General features: G+C 44.8%; 1 protein-coding gene across 4 annotated transcripts in view; it reads left to right on the top strand.

The window, feature by feature from the left end:
* Positions 1-17,003, top strand: part of LOC141097495 (interferon-induced GTP-binding protein Mx-like) — a 271,547-nt gene that overhangs the window by 158,652 nt on the left and 95,892 nt on the right. For 2 of the 4 annotated variants that reach the window (XM_073584711.1, XM_073584712.1), the window contains exon 3: positions 8,965-9,055. The exons of the other annotated variants lie outside the window; for them this stretch is intronic. In XM_073584711.1, the coding sequence (XP_073440812.1) occupies positions 8,972-9,055 (84 nt within the window). In that variant the 5' untranslated portion in view covers positions 8,965-8,971. The remainder of the gene's footprint in view (positions 1-8,964; positions 9,056-17,003) is intronic. 4 annotated transcript variants of the gene reach the window in all.

Genomic DNA, 17,003 nt, shown 5'->3' with positions numbered 1-17,003 from the left:
GAGGTCTTAGTTTCCAGCTCAGTTCCGGCCTTTTCAAGCTAAGTTGTCTTTGCTAATGTTCACATTTGATTTGGTTTGGTCTATTCAGTTTTTTGTGTGGTCAGCCAGCCCCGGCTGGGGCTCTGCTGAATTTCCACTCTTATGTCACTGTATGTGCCAGTTTGCTTTTCGTCCCTTATTAGATTGGCCTCTTTTTGCTCTGTTTTCAGAATATGCCAGAGTGCTGATATAGTGGGAGAAGTCTAGTGACTTCAGGGTATTTTTTGCTATCAGAATTGTTGGACATTTTTGCAGGGTTTTTTGGTGTGATTGCAGACAGTATCTTTCCTTTCCTGTCCTTTCTAGCTAGTGTGGGCCCCATTGTTTGCTCAGCCTATTTCACTGCCTGTGTTCGTGTTTTCATCTTGTCTCACTGTCAATACATGTGTGGGGGCTGTCTATTCCTTTGGGGTCAGCTCTGGGACAGTTTTAGATTTCCCCTTTTCTTGCTTTAGGCTTATTTAGTCCTCTGGCTGTAACGAGGCATCTAGAATCATCGTAGGTATGCCCCACGGCTGCTGTTAGTTGTGTGGTTAGGATCAGGGGTCTGCAATCCGTGTAGTTACCAACCTCTCTGGTTTTCTGTGACTTGGCTTGGTCTTGTTTTCCTCCTTGGTGACCCAATCATAACAGTTTGCGCTGAACAACGCCGTAGCCGATTCCACCGGACAAACCCCAATTCTCCTTAATTATGGCTAGCATCTGCGGGTTCCTGTGCCCATGCCCGTGTCTTCCACCGAGTCTAGGTTGGAAGACTGGGCGGTGGAGGCACGTGACATTTGGGATCGCACACAGGATGCTATCCAGGCCTCCAATGCTCACCGGCGCCCCGCTCCGACCTTTGCTCCTGGCGACCTAGTGTGGCTCTCCGCCCGTAATATCAGGCTGCAGGTCGAGTCCTCTAAGTTTGCGCCTCGCTTTATTGGTCCCTTCAAGGTCCTTGAGCAGGTTATCCCTGTGGTCTACCGTCTAGCCCTTCCTCCACACCTGGGTATCACTGACACCTTCCATGTGTCCCTCCTTAAGCCCGTTCACATGTCCCGGTTTTCCGAGCCATCTACCGGGACATCAAGCTTGTCCTCGGACGAGTATGAGGTGAACGCCATCGTGGGGTGTAAGGTGGTACAGGGAAAAAAATATTATCTAGTGGACTGGAAGGGTCATGGTTCAGATGCTCGGTCCTGGGAGCCAGTGTAGAAAATCCGCGCTCTGCTTCTCATTGCGGCATTTGAGCGTAGCGAGGCTCAGAGGGGAGGGGGCCCTAGCAGGGGGGTAATGTTAGGTGTCGGGTTCCTGTCGCTGCACAGCAGGAATCCCAAGCCTTGCATTCGGCAGTCTTCCATTCCTCTCCGGCTGCAGAGGAGGCTGCTCAGCAGACTTGTCGATCCCGGCGCTCTGCTCAGACCAGCTCTGTGGGTTTTGGTTGCTGCTGCCACCTTTGGTCCAGCTATAGCAATGCATGCTGGTCAGCAGCGAGCTACTCCAGGGACTAAGTCCTCCTTTCGGTCCACTGAGCATGCCCGTGGGATGAGCTCTAATTGGAGATCGGAGGTCACATGCTCAGGTCCTTCTCCAACTCGGATTGGACCATCAGGAAGGTCAGGAGCGTCCGAGAAGGACGCTGCTATAAAAGGTTCGCATGGCCGCTCGGCCATGTGCTAATATAGAAAAAGATTAGACCATTTGGAGTGAGTGTTGTATGCATGTTTGAATGTCTCTGGTGAATGACTCATTATGAAACTCCTACCCTTGGTACGCATGTGTTGTGTAGCCTAGCCTGCTAGCGCCCAGGCTGAGGTCCAAGTAGAGGCCAAGTCAGAGACTGCCTTCAGCATTCTCCGGTGGCTTTGTCTGTACGCCACGGTGCACATAGTCTGCACTCCTCGGTGGTCAGCGTCCATTAGAGGCGTCCGCAGGTGCGACACCGCATGCTCAGTAGGTCTAGAGGGACTCAGACCTCATGTCCTTGGGGCTGAGTTCTGTGACCATTTACTGAGCGCTTTCTTGCCGAGTGCTGTGTGTTTTAACAGGCTCCAGCATTTATGTTCTGCGGTACTGCGGCTCTGTGACGTAACAGAGTTCGCTCCTTTTCACACCAGGTGACGTTAACCCGCGTGTGACCTATTGTATACCGCTATATACATCCGCCATTGCTAAGCAGCAGTTTACTACCTCTGCACGGTGGACCCTGGGCTGCGAACGCACCTTACTATTATTTTATTATTTGGTGCGTTCTGCCAGCCCTAACAGTATCCTCTTTCATTGTGAGCAGAGAGCTTTTCAGAATGCAGAGAAGCGGGATGGTGACGCTAATTATGTTATCATTGATGCTCACCATCTTGGTGGAGTACTCAAAGTTTTGTAGGATCTTACATATGTCTGACATATGTGGAGTCTGAACTGAATACCGACGGCCTTGTTGATGCTGGTAGTCAACAACTGCCCTCTTCTGCTCACAAATCCTTTCCAACATCTGCAGTGTAGAGTTCCAATGCGTGGGGACATCACACACCAGTCGGTGAACCGGAAGCTGCAAACGCTGCTGAAGCAAGGCAAGGGCGGCGGAAGCTGTAGCTGACTTTCTAAAATGGGCACACAGGCGGTGTACTTTCACAAGCAGATCCAGCAGTTCCGAGTAGCTTTTGAGAAATCGATGAACAATGAGGTTAAGCACATGGACCAGGCATGGTACGTGTGTTAGCTCGCCTTGCCTCAGAGCTGCCACCATGTTCCGTCCATTGTCACACATGACAATGCCTGGTTGTAGGTTCAGCGGTGTCAGCCACGGATCTGACTGCTCTTTCAGAGCTGTCCACAACTCTTCAGCATTGTGTGGTTTTTTACCTAAGCATATTAGCGTCTGTTGCTGCTTTGCTGAGGCAATGCTGCAGTGCTTACAGCTTTTGACTGATGTGCTTATTTCAGAGATGGAGGCTGAAGAGGAGGAGGAAGAGGAGGAGGTGCAGGAGCTGTAAACTGTGAGGGCAACCATGATTGACGTAGGGCCCGCAATCCTTGGCGTCGGGAGAACGTGTTCCATCCCAAGGTCCGACTGGGTCCCTGCTTCCACTATGTTAACCCAGTGTGCCATCAGTGAGATGTACTGTCCCTTCCTGCCCACAAGCACTTGTCCATGTGTCCGTGGTTAGGTGAACTTCCCAGTAACAGCATTGCTGAGGGCACGGCTAATATTGTGGGACATGTGCTTGTGTAATGCCAGGACGGCACAACGGGCGGAATAGTGGCTGCTGGGGACTAAGTACCTTGGGATGGCCGCCACCATCAGGTTGCAGAAAGCTTCCGTCTCCACGAGTGTAAAAGGCAACATTTCGAGCGCAAGCAGACGAGAAATGTGTGAATTTAGTACAGTGGCCTGTGGGGCATTGGCTGCGTATTTCTGCTTGCGTTCCAATGACTGGGGATTGGCTTGCACACACAACAGTGGAAGAAGCAGTGGTGTCACCCGCAGACACTGTTCTTGGAGCCTGGGGTTCGGCCCACAAAGTTGGGTGCTTTGCTGCCATGTGCCTGATCATGCTGGTGGTGGTAAGGTTGGTAGTTTTGCTACCCATGCTGATGCGGGCATGGCAGGTGGTGCAAATGGCCTGCTTGGGGTTATCGGCAAAGTCTTTAAAAAATAACCAGACTCAGGAATACCTAACAGTTGGACTGGCAACTTCCAACATGTTGGTGTTACGGGGAACGGTTGCCCGCCTTCTGTCTGCGGCCACCACACTGATTCTTCCTGCCTGTTGGGGTGCTACTCCCCCCCTGAGTGCTACTGTCCTCGCTCTGCATGTCCTCCTGCCAGGTTGGGTCAGTTACTATATCATCCACCACCTCGTCTTCCACTTCCACACCCTGGTCCTCCTCCTAACTTTCTGGCAATTGTATCTCATCATCGTCCACCTCTTGTGACACGTTCCCACCGTCACCTTCGTGTGACCGTGACTGCTCAAATATTTGTGCATCGCTACATGCGATCTCATCTTGCCCCACTTCAAGTGGACCAGGCGAGAGGCCCGAATCTATAAATGGAAAAGTGAACAGCTCTTCGGAGTGTCCAAGTGTGGGATCAGTTGTCTCCAGACACTCGGCATGGTGGGATGAAGGAGGATCAGGGTGAGGAATATTCGGTCCAGACTCACATCTACTCAGACTTGACCCTGTGGAAGACAGGGTGCTGGTGGTGGTAGAAAAGTGACTGGAAGCATTATCCACTATCCAACCAACAACCTTTTGACACTGCTTTGTCTTCAATAGTGGTGTGCTGCTGCAGTCCCCTAGTAATTGGGACAGGAAGGTCGAGCGAGCAGATATGGGTGTTTGTTGTGGCTCAACTTCAGCTTGCCCACGGCCTCGACCTCTGTATGCTCCATCACGTCCACTTCCCCGTCTCTTGCCACGCGCCTTGCCCATTTTAAATGGACTACAATATTTTCCACATTCACTACAAATGGCTGAATTTGGAGAAAACTTATATGTGATCCGTGTGCAGGAAAACCACAGTTTAAAATATCTGGCATGTAGATAATCATTTTTTTTTTTAGCAAACTGGTGTCAATAACTCGGGTAAGACACAGCAAAAACAGTTGAATGGAGGCCTGAAATGCCACAATTTGTAGACCACAGATAGATGAGGCGTATGACCGAGATATCACTCTGTTCAAAATGTGGCCTGTCTATTTGTTTTTTTACCTGAAAATATTGTATAGAAATAGGGTAAAACACAGCTGAAACAGTTAACTGGAGGCCTGAAATGCCACAATTTGTAGGCCACAGATAGATGAGGCGTATGACCGAGATACCACACTGTTCAATATTCCCCGAAGAAGCAACAGAGCGAAACGCACGTTGGGGTCTCTCTGCCCACACTCTAGCCAGGTTGGTGTCCAATATATATGCACTGTTTGACATAATTACTCTTATGGCCAGTATATATGTTGTTTTGAACTGCTGAGTCACTGTATTTCATCTGTAAACTTTGCTGCCAGTTTGTATATCTCTCCATATATTTATCTCTCCATATATTTTTCGGCAGGTCCGGTTTTTTGGTCCTCCTTAACTGCACTATTGCACTTTATATTCGTTATTTATTTATTTTTTTGAGAGATATTTGCTTACTCACATGTGTGTATATATATATATATATATATATATATATATATATATGTACTGTATATACTTTATGTAGGTCCTTTTTGACCACATTCACTATTTATACACATATATTTAGATATATATGTATATATATATATATTTATATATATACTCTGTATTGCACCTTATATCTGACTGGTATTGTTACTCTTATATTGGTGTTTCATGTATGGTTTATTAATATTTGAATTAATGTCATGGTCATATATGATATATATGGATTTCATTAACTAACTAATTTATACCGTCCCAGTTTCAGTTTGGCATTCAGGTGTCACTGATCCCCTTATTTATAACTGTTGTACTACATACAAATTTTACTTCTCATTTGAAAAAATAACAAAATTTATATTTTTTTTATATATTGCTCCTTGGTCCTATTTCTTTCGGGTTTCTATATATATAAGTGGTGTGAGTGAGTGAGTGACATACTATATAGAAGGAGCTATGGAGGTCATTATGCTACATGTAAGAGGCAGTGGAACCATCATACTATATATATAAGGGTGTGGGTTCCATAATATAGCGTATAAGGGGCTGTGGGGCTATCAAATTTAATATAGGGGGGTGGGTGCTCTAATATAGTGAATAAGGGGCTGTGGGGCCATCATACTATATATAGGGGGGTGGGTGCCATAATATACTGTATAAGGGGCTGTGGGGCCATCATACTATGTATAGGGGGGTGGGTGCCATAATATACTGTATAAGGGGCTGTGGGGCCATCAAATAGTATATATCATGCTGCAGGAGCCATTATACAGGATATAGTGAATTATAGGGCCATCATACAGTGCATAGGGAGCTGTGAGGACCATCATATAGAGCGTAGGGAATTGTGGGGACCATCTTACAAAGCGTAGGTAGGTATGGGGCCATCATAGAATGCATAGAGAACTAAGGACCACCATCAAACAGAGCGTAGGGAACTGTGGGGACAACGTACAAAGCGTAGGGAACTGTGGGGATCATAAAACAGAGCCTAGAGAGATGTGGGGACCATCCTACAGTGCACAGAGAGCTATGAGGACCATCATACAGTGTATAGAGAGCTGTGGTGACCATCATACAGTGCATAGTGAACTGTGGAGACCATCATACAGAGCGTAGGGAGCTGCTGGGATCATCATACAAGGCGTAGTGGGCTGTGGGACCATCATACAGTGTTTAGGGAGCTGTGGGGACCATCATACAGTGTATGGAGAGCTGTGGGGACCATCATACAGTGTATGGAGAGCTGTGGGGACCATCATACAGTGTATGGAGAGCTGTGAGACTATCATACATTGTATGGAGAGCTGTGGGGACCATCATACATTGTATGGAGAGCTGTGGGGACCATCATACAGTGTATGGAGAGCTGTGGGAACCATCATACATTGTATGGAGAGCTGTGGGGACCATCATACATTGTATGGAGAGCTGTGGGAACCATCATACAGTGTATGGAGAGCTGTGGGGACCATCATACATTGTATGGAGAGCTGTGGGAACCATCATACAGTGTATGGAGAGCTGTGGGGACCATCATACATTGTATGGAGAGCTGTGGGGACCATCATACAGTGTATGGAGAGCTGTGGGAACCATCATACATTGTATGGAGAGCTGTTGGAACCATCATACATTGTATGGAGAGCTGTGGGGACCATCATACATTGTATGGAGAGCTGTGGGGACCATCATACAGTGTATGGAGAGCTGTGGGAACCATCATACATTGTATGGAGAGCTGTGGGAAACATCATACAGTGTATGGAGAGCTGTGGGGACCATCATACCTTGTATGGAGAGCTGTGGGAACCATCATACAGTGTATGGAGAGCTGTGGGGACCATCATACAGTGTATGGAGAGCTGTGGGGACCATCATACATTGTATGGAGAGCTGTGGGGACCATCATACAGTGTATGGAGAGCTGTGGGGACCATCATACAGTGTATGGAGAGCTGTGGGGACCATCATACAGTGTATGGAGAGCTGTGGGAACCATCATACAGTGTATGGAGAGCTGTGGGAACCATCATACAGTGTATGGAGAGCTGTGGGAACCATCATACAGTGTATGGAGAGCTGTGGGGATCATCATACATTGTATGGAGAGCTGTGGGAACCATCATACAGTGTATGGAGAGCTGTGAGACTATCATGCAATGAGTAGGGAGCTGTGGAACTATCATTATATAGGGGGGGCACTCAGGACATTATTTCTTTTAATTGGGTGCATGATTAGTTTTGATTGTGGATTTCAGGTGGCATTATTACTGTTGGTGAGGGGTATCGTTACTTAACCCTTTAACGACCAGAGCTATTTTTTGTTTTGCATTTTCATTTTTCGCTCCCCTTCTTCCCAGAGCCATAACTTTTTTTATTTTTCCGTCAATATGGCCGTGTGAGGGCTTGTTTTTTGCAGGATGAGTTGTACTTTTGAACTACAGCATGGGTTTTACCATGTCGTGTACTCGAAAAATTCCAAGTGCGGTGAAATTGCAAAAAAAGTGCAATCCCACAGGTTGTTTTTTTTTACCATGTTCACTAAATGCTAAAAAACTGACCTGCCATTGTGATTCTCCAGGTCATTTTGAGTTCATAGACACCAAACATGTCTAGGTTCTTTTTTATTTACGGTAAGTGGTGAAAACAAAATTCCATAGTTTGTTTTAAAAAAAAATTGCGCCATTTTCCGAAACCTGTAGTGTCTCCATTTTTCGTGATCTCAGGTTGGGTGAGGGCTTATTTTTTGCATGTTGAGCTGACATTTTTAATGATACCATTTTGGTGCAGATACGATCTTTTGATCTCACATTATTGCATTTTAATGCAATGTTGCGGCTACCAAAAAAACATAATCCTGGCGTTTTGACTTTTTTTCTCGTTACGTCGTTATTTTTTTTATTATTAATAGATCGGGCGATTCTGAACGCAGCGATACCAAATATATGTATGTTTGATTTTTTTAAAAAATTGTTTCATTTTAAATGAGGCGAAAGTGGGGTGATATGAACTTTTTTTTAAAATTTTTAAAAACTTTTTTTTACTTTTGGCATGCTTCAACAGTCTCCATGGGAGACTAGAAGCTGCGGTTGTCCGATTGGCTCTGTTACATACAGGCAATGATCAGATCACCTGTATGTAGCAGAATTGCTCACTTGATATGAGCGCCGACCACCGGGTGGCGCTCATAGCAATCCGGCAGTGACAACAATAGAGGTCTGCTGGAGACCTCTGGTTGTCATGCCAACACATCGGTAACCCGCGATCACGTGACGGGGTCACCGATGAGTGGGATTTCCGGCGCGCTTGCCGGAACCGCGAGTTAAATGCCGCTGTCAGAGTTTGACAGCGGCATTTAGAGGGTTAACAGCTGGGGGTGGATCGCGATTCCACCCACGGCTGTTAGAGCGTTGGAGCCCACATCAAAGAGAAGGATTTAGAAGTTGGCATAAATATACGCCCGATGTCGGAAAGCTGTTAAAGGGGATACTCAAGGGTATTTGTTGCTTGGAGGGGACACTTTGGGTATTATAACTTTCAAAAGAGAATATCTAGCTTTATTACTTGCCAGGTAGAACATTGGGGGCTTTACTACGTTCTATGGGACGTTATTATTTTTATGGAGGGGTAATCATAGTAATGACATAATATTTGAAGTATTGAGGTCACTGATCCACGCTGGAAGAGCAGGCAAGATGGGGAGGTTGTGCAGGTTGGGATTAGATGGGGAAATGTGAGAAGTCTAAAGTGTTTTTGCTGTAATCTGTGCAGATGAGTAATGGCTGGAGAAGCCGCCACGTGGGTCCAGGACAAATGGAAAAGTTGTAAAAAGAAAATGAAGCTATCAAAAAGAACGTCAGCTGTAAGTCCCTATACTGTATATATCTGTACAGTAATCTCCATAATATGGTTGGCAGGACTGGTATCTACCACTATATGGACACCGTATGGTGAAAATATCAGTCTTTTCAATAGTGTGTTTTTCTTTTTTACTTAGTGACAGCTAAATGCATTTCAGTCATTCAGTGATACAGTTGTGGCCAAAAGTATTGACACCCCTGCAATTTTTGTCAGATAATACTCAGTTTCTTCCTGAAAATGATTGCAAACACAAATTCTTTGGTATTATCTTCATTTAATTTGTCTTAAATGAAAAAACACAAAAGAGAATGAAGCAAAAAGCAAAACATTGATCATTTCACACAAAACTCCAAAAATGGGCCAGACAAAAGTATTGGCACCCTCAGCCTAATACTTGGTTGCACAACCTTTAGCCAAAATAACTGCGACCAACCGCTTCCGGTAACCATCAATGAGTTTCTTACAATGCTCTGCTGGAATTTTAGACCATTCTTCTTTGGCAAACTGCTCCAGGTCCCTGATATTTGAAGGGTGCCTTCTCCAAACTGCCATTTTTAGATCTCTCCACAGGTGTTCTATGGGATTCAGGTCTGGACTCATTGCTGGCCACCTTACAAGTCTCCAGTGCTTTCTCTCAAACCATTTTCTAGTGCTTTTTGAAGTGTGTTTTGGGTCATTGTCCTGCTGGAAGACCCATGACCTCTGAGGGAGACCCAGCTTTCTCACACTGGGCCCTACATTATGCTGCAAAATTTGTTGGTAGTCTTCAGACTTCATAATGCCATGCACACGGTCAAGCAGTCCAGTGCCAGAGGCAGCAAAGCAACCCCAAAACATCAGGGAACCTCTGCCATGTTTGACTGTAGGGACCGTGTTCTTTTCTTTGAATGCCTCTTTTTTTTCTCCTGTAAACTCTATGTTGATGCCTTTGCCCAAAAAGCTCTACTTTTGTCTCATCTGACCAGAGAACATTCTTCCAAAACGTTTTAGGCTTTTTCAGGTAAGTTTTGGCAAACTCCAACCTGGCTTTTTTATGTCTCGGGGTAAGAAGTGGGGTCTTCCTGGGTCTCCTACCATACAGTCCCTTTTCATTCAGACGCCGACGGATAGTACGGGTTGACACTGTTGTACCCTCGGACTGCAGGGCAGCTTAAACTTGTTTGGATGTTAGTCGAGGTTCTTTATCCAACATCCGCACAATCTTGTGTTGAAATCTCTTGTCAATTTTTCTTTTCCGTCCACATCTAGGGAGGTTAGCCACAGTGCCATGGGCTTTAAACTTCTTGATGACACTGCGCACGGTAGACACAGGAACATTCAGGTCTTTGGAGATGGATTTGTAGCCTTGAGATTGCTCATGCTTCCTCACAATTTGGTTTCTCAAGTCCTCAGACAGTTCTTTGGTCTTCTTTCTTTTCTCCATGCTCAATGTGGTACACACAAGGACACAGGACAGAGGTTGAGTCAACTTTAATCCATGTCAACTGGCTGCAAGTGTGATTTAGTTATTGCCAACACCTGTTAGGTGCCACAGGTAAGTTACAGGTGCTGTTAATTACACAAATTAGAGAAGCACCACATGATTTTTCGAACAGTGCCAATACTTTTGTCCACCCTCTTTTTTATGTTTGGTGTGGAATTATATCCAATTTGGCTTTAGGACAATTCTTTTTGTGTTTTTTCATTTAAAACAAATTAAATGAAGATAATAATAACAAAGAATTTGTGTTTGCAATAATTTTCAGAAAGAAACTGAGTATTATCTGACAGAATTGCAGGGGTGTCAATACTTTTGGCCACAACTGTAGGTGTATGGCTGCATTATTGGTCTTTGCTTCCCCTTTGCGTCCTCTCTCTCCTACAGTACGTAGTCGCCCCGTGCCCTTGTTGCAGTAGCCGGACGGTGTACCCGTTTAATGCATAATGTCTGCTGATGTTATGCTTTGTTGTTAATGTACCTGTATGTAAATATGCTGTATACCCTACAGTATGTGATGCTCTCTTATCCCATGCCCTTGCATTAATGCTTTAGGCTGTGTTCACACACAGCGTTTTTTTAGCGGTTTTTACCGCGGTTTTCACTATAAAACCGCTATAAAACCGCTAAAAATAAACTTCCCAGTCATTTCTATGCATTTTGCACTTTTTATGCACATTGGTGCCTTCTTTACCGCGAAAAAACCGCATCGCAGTAAAAAACGCAGCATGCACATTAATTTTGCGGATTTTTCCGCAGTTTTGGCTTCTTCCATGCGTTTAGAAACCGCTGTGGAAAAAAACGCATCAAAACTGCGCAAAAAAACACGCAAAAACCACCGCGGGAAAAATAGGTGCGGTTTCTGGGGAGGGAGTCAGGTTTTCAAGCAGAAATTTTCTGCTACGTGTGCACTTAGCCTTACTGTAATGTGTAATGCCTTGTACATCTCCTGTGTACTGCATATGTTAACTTAGGGAAAGGAACTGGTTAATTTTTTGGGCGGGCCTTGCAGCCTCTAGAAGGTGGCAGGAAGCAGCTGCTTCCAGTCAGTAGCCCAGGAGATTGCCCTGGGAAGGTGTGCAGCAGCAGCCGGGGCATTGCCAGACCCCAGGAGGGGATAGAATATGTTGCCCTGGACTAAATGACATATGTTGCCCGGGACCTAAGTACAGCAACATGGGCCCCAGAACTCGGTAAAGGCCCCGCCAAAGGGACTTTAAGCGTCCAGATTCCGGAGGAAGGACTACTGCCTCTTTCGGCCGACGTGGCTGTTGTGGGTACGGCCGTGGATGTGTTAGGGAGAGAACAGGAAAGTCATTGGAACTGTTGCACTGTCTTTTTCTACCTTTTAATCCCACCTTCATCCGTTAATAAAAGTTATCCCTGTTGGATCCTGACTGTGATTCCGGACCCTGTTTGCCTGAACTGCAGTGACTGGAAAAAGAGGTAACTTCTGAGGGGAGCTGCATGTGTCCTGTCCTTTTTCTTCTTTTATACAAGTGGGCCGGGGTGCTCGCTGACCATGAGCTCGGTGGACTCTTTTTGTTGACTGTAACTTTAAATAACTCGACCATAACTACCCCCGTGCCACCTTGTTACACAGTGTGTTATGTAGTGATAATGGTCATATAATATTATGTATTCGCTGTGTAGTGGTGATGGTAGAGGGCATTGTGTAGCAGTATTATTTTGGCCTTGAATACTAGTAGTTTTGGTAATATTGGTCTTTGTATTGTGTATTTTAGATTAGCAACAGTTGTATACTGTAATTATATATGTATAGATGTTCTTTTAAGTGGCTGGATTACCCAAGCTCTAACCGTAACCCTTGTCCTAACCCTAACCTTACCCTAACCTAGCACTAGCCATAAGCCAGGTTCTAACCTAACGTTAGACCTAACCCTAGCCTTAACTCTAACCATAGTCATAACCCAAGTTTTAACTTGTACCCTTGTTCTAACCCTAATCCTTGCCATAAATCTAATCTGAGTTTTAACTCAAGTTCTAACCTTATCCTAACCCTAACCCTAGCCTTAACGCTAACCCTAGTCACAATCCAAGTTCTAAACTTAACCTGTGTCTTAACCCTAATCCTAGAATGAAACTTAATCTTAGTCATTGCCCTAAGCCTAGTCCTAAAACTAAACATACTCCTGATCCTAACCTTGTCCGACCTCCATTGAGGGTTAGAAAAAGTATCTACTGTGTGTTCTCGCTAGACTAAAACTTCCTGCTTAAATAAAGGAGAAAAACTACATGAAATATACACTCACTGGCCACTTTATTAGGTACACCTGTCCAACTGTGTGTTAAGACTTAATTTCTAATCAGCCAATCACATGGCGGCAACTCAGTGCATTTAGGCATGTAGACATGGTCAAGACAATCTCCTGCAGTTCAAACCGAGCATCAGTATGGGGAAGAAAGGTGATTTGAGTGCCTTTGAACGTGGCATGATTGTTGGTGCCAGAAGGGCTGGTCTGAGAATTTCAGAAACTGCTGATCTACTGGGATTTTCACGCACAACCATCTCTAGGGTTTACAGAGAATGGTCCGAAAAAGAAAAAAAATCCAGTGAGCGGCAGTTCTGTGGCCGGAAATGCCTTGTTGATGCCAGAGGTCAGAGGAGAATGGGCATACTGGTTCGAGCTGATAGAAAGGCAACAGTGACTCAAATTGCCACCCGTTACAACCAAGGTAGGCAGAAGAGCATCTCTGAATGCACAGTGCGTCGAACTTTGAGGCAGATGGGCTACAGCAGCAGAAGACCACACTGGGTACCACTCCTCTCAGCTAAGAACAGGAAACTGAGGCTACAATTTGCACAAGCTCATCGAAATTGGACAGTAGAAGATTGGAAAAATGTTGCCTGGTCTGATGAGTCTCGATTTCTGCTGCGACATTCGGATGGTAGGGTCAGAATTTGGCGTAAACAACATGAAAGCATGGATCCATCCAGCCTTGTATCAACGGTTCAGGCTGGTGGTGGTGGTGTCATGGTGTGGGGAATTTTTTCTTGGCACTCTTTGGGCCCCTTGGTACCAATTGAGCATCGTTGCAACGCCACAGCCTACCTGAGTATTGTTGCTGACCATGTCCATCCCTTTATGACCACAATGTACCCAACATCTGATGGCTACTTTCAGCAGGATAATGCGCCATGTCATAAAGCTCGAATCATCTCAGATTGGTTTCTTGAACATGACAATGAGTTCACTGTACTCAAATGGCCTCCTCAGTCACCAGATCTCAATCCAATAGAGCATCTTTGGGATGTGGTGGAACGGGAGATTCGCATCAGGGATGTGCAGCCGACAAATCTGCGCCAACTGTGTGATGCCATCATGTCAATATGGTCCAAAATCTCTGAGGAATGCTTCCAGCACCTTGTTGAATCTCTGCCACGAAGAATTGAGGCAGTTCTGAAGGCAAAAGGGGGTCCAACCCGTTACTAGCATGGTGTACCTAATAAAGTGGCCAGTGAGTGTATATCAAACTTTATTAAAGTGCAAACAAGACACATGGGGGAACAGGACTCAATAGTACAATAGAATAGAATACTGAACAAGAGATGAGTCACTAGAGGCAAGGAAGATAAAAAAAAAGGGGTTAAAAATCCAATATTAAAAACAAATAAAATAATAGAAGATAAATGAGGTACAATGCATTAAAATCTCATAGGAAGGACGGAAATCCCAGGGATTCATTTAGCCCATTGGGGGTCATACTACCCAGGACATTCAATATGTTGGATTCCTCGCCCCCTGAAAAAGCGGACCGACGACGAAACGCGCGTTGGGGTTCCTGACCTGGGCACCTGTGTTTGTCACTATGATGGGTACGTTGTGAGGCTTCTTTTCTTTACCTATTTGCTGGGCAATGTGTATTAATTTTTTATATCAGGTCTTTTTCTGCTTTCTGCTCTGACACATTGTTGTGATCTCCTTCATGCACCTGGTATACAGTCATGGCCAAAAGTATTGACACCCCTGCAACTCTGTCACATAATACTCAGTTTCTTCCTGAAAATGATTGCAAACACAAATTCTTTGGTATTATTATCTTCATTTAATTTGTCTTAAATGAAAAAACACAAAAAGAATTGTCCTAAAGCCAAATTGGATATAATTCCACACCAAACATAAAAAAGAGGGTGGACAAAAGTATTGGCACTGTTCGAAAAATCATGTGATGCTTCTCTAATTTGTGTAATTAACAGCACCTGTAACTTACCTGTGGCACCTAACAGGTGTAGGCAATAACTAAATCACACTTGCAGCCAGTTAACATGGATTAAAGTTGACTCAACCTCTGTCCTGTGTCCTTGTGTGTACCACACTGAGCATGGAGAAAAGAAAGAAGACCAAAGAACTGTCTGAGGACTTGAGAAACCAAACTGTGAGGAAGCATGAGCAATCTCAAGGCTAGTCCATCTCCAAAGACCAGAATGTTCCTGTGTCTACCATGCGCAGTGTCATCAAGAAGTTTAAAGCCCATGGCACTGTGGCTAACCTCCCTAGATGTGGACGGAAAAGAAAAATTGACAAGAGATTTCAACGCAAGATTGTGCGGATGTTGGATAAAGAACCTCGACTAACATCCAAACAAGTTCAAGCTGCCCTGAAGTCCGAGGGTACAACAGTGTCAACCCGTACTATCCATCGGCGTCTGAATAAAAAGGGACTGTATGGTAGGAGACCCAGGAAGACCCCACTTCTTACCCCGAGACATAAAAAAGCCAGGCTGGAGTTTGCCAAAACTTACCTGAAAAAGCCTAAAACATTTTGGAAGAATGTTCTCTGGTCAGATGAGACAAAAGTAGAGCTTTTTGGGCAAAGGCATCAACATAGAATTTACAGGAGAAAAAAAGAGGCATTCAAAGAAAAGAACACGGTCCCTACAGTCAAACATGGCGGAGGTTCCCTGATGTTTTGGGGTTGCTTTGCTGCCTCTGGCAATGGACTGCTTGACCGTGTGCATGGCATTATGAAGTCAGAAGACTACCAACAAATTTTGCAGCATAATGTAGGGCCCAGTGTGAGAAAGCTGGGTCTCCCTCAGAGGTCATGGGTCTTCCAGCAGGACAATGACCCAAAACACACTTCAAAAAGCACTAGAAAATGGTTTGAGAGAAAGCACTGGAGACTTCTAAGGTGGCCAGCAATGAGTCCAGACCTGAATCCCATAGAACACCTGTGGAGAGATGTAAAAATGGCAGTTTGGAGAAGGCACCCTTCACATATCAGGGACCTGGAGCAGTTTGCCAAAGAAGAATGGTCTAAAATTCCAGCAGAGCATTGTAAGAAACTCATTGATGGTTACCGGAAGCGGTTGGTCGCAGTTATTTTGGCGAAAGGTTGTGCAACCAAGTATTAGGCTGAGGGTGCCAATACTTTTGTCTGGCCCATTTTTGGAGTTTTGTGTGAAATGATCAATGTTTTGCTTTTTGCTTCATTCTCTTTTGTGTTTTTTCATTTAAGACAAATTAAATGAAGATAATAATACCAAAGAATTTGTGTTTGCAGTCATTTTCAGGAAGAAACTGAGTATTATCTGACAAAATTGCAGAGGTGTCAATACTTTTGGCCATGACTGTATTAGCCCCACCAAGTGTTACTTTCTATGAAAGCCTCATTCCCCATATACCAAGCATTCTATGTTTCTGGGTGTTTTGGAACTATAGTATCCTCATTTCATTCTATTCTATGTACTATTGAGTCCTGTTTCCCCCATGGGTCTTTTTTGCACTTTAATAAAGTTTGATATATATTTCATGTAGTTTTGGACTCTGTTTTTCTCCTTTATGCCTTTTGTGAGTCGCCCTACAACTAATAATTTGAGGGTTCTTTTTCTGTATTTACACGCTATGATTGAAGATTTTGAAATATAAAACTTCCTGCTGCACCCAGGGCATACCATGTCATTGCCGCGCCAGTCATAACAGCATAACGTTACAATGAACGTTGTGACCTCTGAGGTCCGGCTGCAGCCTAGAGTGAAGATATTGGAGACCGGAGAAGTAGCGCATGACGCCATGATGGAGGATGTTCGGCAGATTGGATGCAGTCAGTCAGCATAGTGAGCAGCTAGACAAGTGCGTAGTGAGGTATTAGTTATTTTGTGGACCTTTATGGTTCAGCAAAATTACAAGCCATCTGGCTGCCATTTTGCTGTATTGTGTGGGGATAAAATCTGTATTCTGAAGAATACGGATATTTGCAAGATTCAAGTACTATTCAATAAGCCATTCCTTCATCACATTGAGAGCTCTTTTATCTCTCATATTCACCGCTGCACTCTGCAAAGGTACCTTTAGCATTGACTTATTTGCCAAAGCAACCACTCCATGTAGTTAAAAGGCTTGCCGGTGGGAATTTATGGCACAATAAGAAACAGCAATGGGGGTGAAAGTTTGCGCCCCCATAGAATTTGCACCTGTTGCAACTGCCCCTGCAATAGCAAAACTATACAC

Source organism: Dendrobates tinctorius, unplaced genomic scaffold (assembly GCF_039654945.1).
Source record: "Dendrobates tinctorius isolate UK_male_01 unplaced genomic scaffold, ASM3965494v1 ptg000084l, whole genome shotgun sequence".
Lineage (NCBI taxonomy): Eukaryota > Metazoa > Chordata > Amphibia > Anura > Dendrobatidae > Dendrobates > Dendrobates tinctorius.
Note: the sequence above shows the minus strand (reverse complement) of the source record. Positions and strands in the feature narration are given on the sequence as shown.